The sequence below is a fragment of the Asparagus officinalis genome, chromosome 4 (assembly GCF_001876935.1).
Source record: "Asparagus officinalis chromosome 4, Aspof.V1, whole genome shotgun sequence".
Classification (NCBI taxonomy): Eukaryota; Viridiplantae; Streptophyta; class Magnoliopsida; order Asparagales; family Asparagaceae; genus Asparagus; species Asparagus officinalis.
Window position 1 is genome coordinate 59,260,465 of NC_033797.1, and position 8,123 is coordinate 59,268,587.

Here is an 8,123-nt window from a genome sequence, read left to right on the forward strand (position 1 = left end):
GGTTGTGTCCACTTGATTGGCTCATGATGCGGTGCATCATTGCTGATCCTGGGTGACCCAGTCTGTTATGCCAAAGTTTAAATTTCGTCGAAGAATGGCACTTCTGGTGCACAATCATGTTAGCTTCTACTGGTTGAATATATGTATGATAGAGACCCGACGGGAGTCCCTTGAATCGTTCTAAGATAGTTTTTGAACCATCTTTTTGACGAGTTACATACAAATACTCATCCTCATTTATATCATTGGTTTCTAAGTGATATCCGTTTAAACGAATATCCTTGAAACTTATGAGGTTTCTATTAGATTTCGGAGAGAATAATGCATCTTTTATTATTAGTCTCGTTTTATTTGGGAGCAATATCATTGCTTCACCAAATCCTTCTATTATGTTAGATAGTCCCGAAATCGTAATTACGGGATCGTCATAATCATATAAGCTATTGAAATAGCTTCTTTCGCGAAGGATTGTGTGCGTCGAGGCACTGTCCACAAGGCACTCACACTTCATCTATAACATGAATGCAATATTTTAATCTAAAGAAAATAACTATTTTTATTGAAAAGTAAAGTGCATTACATGGAAAGTAAAGAACTAAAGATGAAAGTACTATGAGAATTTAAATGCATATAAAGATAACATGGATCTAGTCGAGAAGATCATCCGTTTCGAAGTCATCAGCAGTGAACTGAGTAGACGACTGCTTTTCCACCAGATTTGTTTCAACAAGAGACTTCAGGCTCGCTTGATACAGATCTTGGAGGTGTCGCGGAGTGCGATAGTTTCTGGACCAATGTCCAGTCATGCCACATCTGTGGCATTTGTCCTCCCAAGTGTTCTTGGGAATAGACGACAGCTCAGTGGTCTTCTTCTTCCACTTCTTCTTTCCCTCACTATTGCTGCTCTGGGGAGGGTTGTTTTTCTGGGGTGGACATCTAGCCTGCCACTTAGGGGCTTTCCCCTTGTTGAATTTACCCTTATGCTTTTTCTTCTGCTTCTGGGAAGTAAACATGTGAGCTTCGGGTAGAGGAGCTGAGCCTGCAGGGCATAGGTTATGAGTGGCCAAAAGCAATTCTCTGTTTTGCTCCGTCATCAGAAGGGTGGAGTGCAATTCAGAATACTTTTTGAACTTTCGTTCGCGGTACTGTTGCATGAGGATTGCATCCTTCTCGTGGAAGGATGTGTAAGTCTTCTCCAACATGCGTTCCTCCGAAACTTCTTCACCACACAACTTCAGGCGTGAGGTGATATTATGAAGTGCTGAGTTGTACTCAGCTACAGACTTAAAGTCCTGAAGTCGGAGGTTTTCCCACTCATAACGTGCACGTGGGAGGATCACATCTTTCTGATGTTTGTATCGGTCCTCAAGTGCAGTCCATAATTCCTTTGGGTCCTCTACAGTCAGGTATTCGGTCTTCAAGGTCCGATCAATATGTCTCCTGATGTAGATAATGGCTTTCGCCTTATCTATATCAGAGACGATCACTGTAGTAGCAATCTCAGCATTATTTACAGCATTACCCGTAACAGTGGTCGTAGTCGGTGGAGCAGGAGTTGAAATTGTGGCTAATAAGCCCTGGGCACGTAAGTGGAACTTCAGGTCCACATGCCAACTCAAATAATTCTTGCCAGCAGCGTCAAGGACTTCGAAATCAATGCTCACTATTTTAGCCATTTTATCTATGCATTTGAAAGACATGAATTAATAATAAGGAATTAAAAATTCATGCAATAAACATGTTGCGTGGATCAGCCCGTTACCAAAAAAGTGTCCAAAGTCCGATTATACAGTCTAAAGATAACAAAAAATATAAAATTAAAATACAATTTGGAAAACCCTTGGGGGTCCCTACATTTTGCAAAAATGCCTTCGTCTTCAATGGAATACACCGGTCTTTGACTTTTTACAATTATATCCTCACTACAATTTCTCTCTCAGAAGGAAAAAAAATGCAAGGAATTTAAATTTGGTGACAAACAGGCTGATCCAAAAACCACAACATTATTTATTTAAACATCCACGCAATTTAATAATAATATATACAATAGGCATAATAATTGCGCAACATCTCAGGAATATAATTAGATATAACCTAAAAATTTAATAATTACGTGGGCCACGAGGAGACATATCATACGCACCGTTAGTTTAGATTACTAACGGCAGAGCGATCTCAGGACCTTCCGTAATTATTAAACATGAAAAAATCTAAAGATGTTGCATGTGGATAGGTTTGAGAGTTAGGCTCTGAGACGTGTGCATGGGACTTTGATGGCGACAGTGCAAAACCTACATGCTCTAACTTTTAAGATAAAATGAACAGTAACAGGTACATTTTTTTGAACAGTAATTTTTTTTATATAACTGTTTTTCCGAATTTTAATCAACAACTAATTAATCCTATGAACATTTATATCTCGGATGAACAGTAACTGCTTTGGATGAAGAGTAACCGTTTTTAACATAAAATTAAAACTGTTTTAAATGAACAGTAAAATCTTTACATTCGGAATGAACAGTAACAGTTAAATTTTTTTTAAATAGCAATTAACTAATAGTATTAATTACTAGTTATGCTAACAAATAATGAAAGCAATTAGATTAGATGAACAACAATAAAATTGCTTAATAAACAGAAAAATTCCTGAGTGAACAGTAACGCTCGGTGAACAGTAACAAAATTTTTCCTTTTTCTGTTAATTTTCCAGCTGCCATATATTATTCTACGGATTATAGTAATTACCTCTAGATCAAAGATCTAGGGACGATCGATACTAAAGATCCGTAGAACGCTGCCTCCTTGCGATGATCCGTCGAACGCTCCCGCTGCAACGAACCAGATCTCAATGCGCAAAAGAGGAAGGAAATATTTTTTTATGGCTCAGGGATTCAAGAACACTTCGTGCTGATAACGTGTTTGAAACCCATCCATAGGCCAAAGGCCTATGATATATATTTATACTAGTCAATGTGAATATGTTGAGTACCCAAGAGTCACCCCCACTTAGTGGGGTGTTACACCACCATAATGGGGTGTGAATGGATGGATAATGAGGGGGAGGTCAAAGGCCTCCCTCATCTCATAATAGTAAGTTATCACTGTATAAAGTATCAAGGGTACTTTAATAGGAGATTTGGTTTTCAATTCATCAATTAGGAGAGCCAAGATTCCAAGCGTCCATCTATGTTTAATTTCTCCTGCGCGTCGGTTTATGATCTCCTCTCTTAAAATGAATGAGTCTAAGACCACTGATAAGATTTGTACGCTTGAGATTCTACACGAAGACTAACGTAAATGTCCCCACGCTAATTCGTGGTTCACTATTCAGTTCTTTTCTCTTTTTTTTTGTTTTTTTGTTTTTTGTTTTTTGTTTTGAAGCAAATGGTTCACTATTCAGTTGTTGAGCTCATATGTTAGCCTATGTACAAAGTTCGCATATTAATGAACATTTCAGTAGATCGAGTGCATGTCCGCAATCCCTTCTAGTGCCACTAGAGAGGTGGTCTCCATGCAAATCTCGAAGTGTTGTAAAGACAAGGTTGATCCATCGGCGTTCATGTCCCTTCTGCGATTTTTGGTTTCGTAAACGTCGATTACATCCAGTGGGTCCCACAGTGGGCAAAATAGTGGATAGGTATGCTTATATATCTACATAACACATGATCATGCACAATACATAATATGCATGGATTTGATATGAATTTGTTTTCTGTTAGCGTGGTAATGATGATATTGGGAGTAGCAATCATAGACAAGGAGACATCACAAACAATCCAGATGAGGACGTACCTGGATGAGGCGGAAGACCTCACTTAGTGAGTTTTTATCTTTTTCTATCTTAGACGTACATGTATGAGGGAGATTTAAACTTTGCTTATCAAGTTTGTATGAGGCAGGAAGCCCCACTTATTATGGTCATGTTATGTTATGGATATTTAATTGTGGATTCGGTGTGATTGATTAGATTGCGGATATTTGATATATTGCATATTTTTAATGTATGATAGGTATTATGCAGTGTGAAGGTACTTAATTAATATTGTGATTTGATCATTATGACGATATTCTTGTTCTGTTTGTTGATATGGTATTGTGAAAATTGATTATGAATATGTATTTTTTGTATATAGAGAAAGCCGCAGTGCGAATGTATTTTTTTAATTGGAAACAAACATTGTTGATGGCATTGTTGTAAAGATTGCTCATTTGTGACGGTAGCACTGTCAGCAATGTAACAATGTTTTTAACGGAAACGACCTCACAAGTGCTTATTGTTATAACGGCAAATCCATCAGAAAAGTTATTACTTTGTTGGCGGCTATGACCGTATAAAATGTTTATTTTTTATGACAGATTCGTCATTAATGTTCTTATATTTCGTGATGGCATATTCTCTCACAAATAATAATCCTGTTAGATCTAATAAAAACTTGAGATCTAAACCATAAAGCCATGATTTAATTCAAAGAGATTAACAAGAATCAAAAGGTGTGGAAGCATATACCTGAATCCATTGAAGAAAACTTGATTAGGGTTTTGATGATCTTCTAACCTTAGGGTTTCTCTCTTATGGATCTCTTTAGATGGGGATAAGAGAATGAGAGTGGTTAACCCTAGATTGGGGACCATAACCCCTTATATATAGGTGTTGTACATTTGTAATTTGGCCCCTCATCAAATTACAATTACAACCTGGTATCTGCACATATAACCCCCATGATTTATTTAAATACCTATTAACCCAAATTGATTGATCACTTTAAGTGGGTTATCCTTAAAGATAGTAATACACATTAATTAATCATATGTGCCCACAAATAGATTTAATTAGATTTAAATCCAACAATCTACCACTTGGGCACCATATGATTCCTTAAATTGTGTATAACCTTATGAGCTCAAAATTGCTATCATTAAAAAGATATTTCCAAACAATCTCGTCCATTGACTATATCAATATAGGATTAAAGCGGCCTTTGTCACATTTATCGTGACTCGACCCATCAATGGTCACATATACCAATACAATCAAACGACATAGATCAATCATGGATGTGCAACATAAAAATTACATGCAATGTGATCAGTACATATCTAATTTCAACTGGTCCTTCTTTAGTGAGGTCAAAACCAAACATAATGTAACAGAGTGTCTTAACTGAATACTTTATTATGATCAGACAATACAACCAAACACAAAGCACCAGAAAATTATAAACTCCCACTAAATCAGGATATCCTTGAATAACACCACACCCATATGAGTAGTATGCTCATGAAAGACCTTGGATGACAATCCTTTAGTAAGAGGATATGCTATCATGGAGTTTGTCCCAATGTGCTCAATAGATATCTGTCCACTCTGTACCCTTTCTTTTACAACCAGGAACTTAATATCAATATGTTTTTGATTTAGTTGAGCTCCTGTTGTTATTGGAATACATAACTGCAGATTTATTGTCACAAAATAACCTAGTGGTCTTTCAATATTTTCCAAAATGCGCAGTCCAGTGACAAAATTTCGCAACCATATTCCTTGATTTGATGCCTCATAGCAAGCTACGAACTCTGCTGCCATAGTGGAGGAAGCTACGAGTGTCTGTTTTATACTTTTTCATGATATAGCTCCTCCTGCTAACATATAAATGTAGCCTGATGTAGACTTTCTGCTATCTTGGCATCCAGCAAAATTAGAGTCTGAATACCCAATGACCTCCAACTGTTCTGATTTTCTATATGTGAGGATATCATCTTTTGTTTTCTGAAGATACCTCATAACCCTTTTGACTGCTATCCAATGATCCATACCAGGATTGCTTAAGTATCTGCCTAACATCCCAACAATGTACGCAATATCTGGACGCGTACATACCTGAGCATACAATAAACTTCCTACAGCCAAAGCATAAGGAATCTTCTGCATTTCCTGAATTTCAAGGTTGCCTTTAGGGCACTGATTTAGACTAAACTTGTCTCCTTTAGCAACAGGGGTATCTCCTGGTCTGCAGTCTTGCATGCCAAACCTTTTAAGTACCTTATCGATATAGCTCTTTTGTGATAATCCAAGAATACCCCGAGAGCGATCTCGATATATCTGGATTCCTAATATAAAAGAGGCGTTCCCAAGATCTTTCATCTCAAAATTCTTTGATAGAAATCTCTTGGTTTCGTGCAACATGCCTATATCATTAGTGGCAAGCAATATGTCATCAACATACAGAACCAGAAAAATATACTTACTCCCACTGAACTTGTGATATACACAGTCATCAACAATGTTCATCTCAAAACCGAACGAGATAATTATTTGTTGAAACTTGTAATACCATTGACGAGGAGCTTGCTTGAGTCCATAGATGGATTTCCTTAATTTGCAAACCATATTCTTCGGGTCTCCTGACACAAAGTTTTCTGGTTGCACTATATAAATCATCTCATCAATGTCTCCAATGAGAAATACAGTCTTAACATCCATCTGATGTAACTCAAGATCATAATGAGCAACAAGTGCCATGATTGTTCTGAAAGAGTCTTTCGATGAAACCAGAGAGAAAGTTTCTGTATAATCAGTACCTTCCTTTTGAGTAAAGCCTTTAGCTACAAGACGTGCCTTATACCTCTCCACATTACCCTTTGCATCCCGCTTGGTTTTAAAAATCCATTTACAACCAATTGGTTTTGCACCTTCTGGTAATGAGACAAGTTCCCAAACCTTATTATCTTGCATAGACTTGTACTCTTCATTCATGGCATTAATCCACTGTTGAGAGTTAGAACTTTTCATGGCCTGGAGGAAGTTGATTGGATCATCTTCCAAAATTCCACTACTCTCCTCATGTTCTTGGAGAAATATAATAAAATCATATGGAATAGCATTTCTCCTTTCTCTCGTGGATCTCCTTAATGGCACTGGTGGTTCTTGAGGTTGTTGAGTTTGTTCTTCTGGAACAGGGAGTTGTTCAACATTGTCATCTTGAGGTTCCAGATTTACTTCTTGAGCAACAACAGGTATAGGAACCTGAATATTATCAAAAGTAACTGTATGGATTGGATCTGAAGCTAATTCCTCCTCAAAACTAATGTCTCTAACATTATTTCTCCCCCCAAACTCAACATCCTCAAAGAATGTTACTGTTCCCATCTTAAAAATATTCCTTAGTGTGGGATCATAAAACTTATAGCCCCTAGAGCGTTCAGAGTACCCAATAAAGTAGCTGCTAACTGTTTTGGAGTCCAATTTTTTTTCATTTGGCCTATAAGGCCTTGTCTCAGCTGGACATCCCCAAATATGTAAATGCTTTAAACTGGGCTTTCGACCAGTCCAAAGCTCATAAGGTGTTTTAGCAACTGCTTTACTTGGTACTCTATTCAGAATGTAAGCTGTTATCTTAAGTGCTTCTCCTCAGAGTGACTCTGGTAAAGAAGAATGAGCAATCATACTTCTTACCATATCCTTAAGAGTCCTGTTTCGTCTTTCAGCTACACCATTCATGTTAGGTGAACCCGGCATGGTGTACTGTGGGACGATACCGCATTCCTCTAGGTATCTAGCAAATGGTCCTGGACGTTGTTCACCTGAACCATCATATCTGTCGTAGTACTCACCACCACGATCAGATCTAACTGTTTTAATTCTTTTGTTGAGTTGATTCTCAACTTCAGCTTTAAAAGCTTTGAACATGTCCAGAGACTCAGATTTCTCATGAATGAGATATATATACCCATAACGTGAGTAATCGTCTATGAATGATATAAAATATTATTGACCATTCCAAGATGCCGTAGGGAATGGCCCACAAATATCCGTATGTATCAATTCTAAGACATCCGAAGATCTATTGGCACCTAATCTCTTTACTTTGGTCTGTTTTCCCTTAATGCATTCAACATACATTAAAATCTGAAAAATCAAGGGAATCCAAAATACCATCAGACACAAGACGCTCAACTCTACCTTTTGAGATATGACCCAAGCGCTTATGCCATAATGTCGCTGAATTTTTCTTATTTAATTTACGCTTAGTACTACGTGATTCCACATGCAAGGATTCATTATAAGAAGCAATTATATCAAGCAGATATAGGTTGTCACAAGTACTCAAGTAACCAGTTCCTACAAT

At 37.4% G+C, this 8,123-nt stretch overlaps 1 protein-coding gene across 1 annotated transcript; it reads right to left on the reverse strand.

The window, feature by feature from the left end:
• LOC109838769 lies at positions 648-1,676 on the reverse strand. Its single transcript, XM_020407188.1, has one exon. It carries the CDS (start codon positions 1,674-1,676, stop codon positions 648-650), a length of 1,029 nt encoding a protein of 342 aa, XP_020262777.1.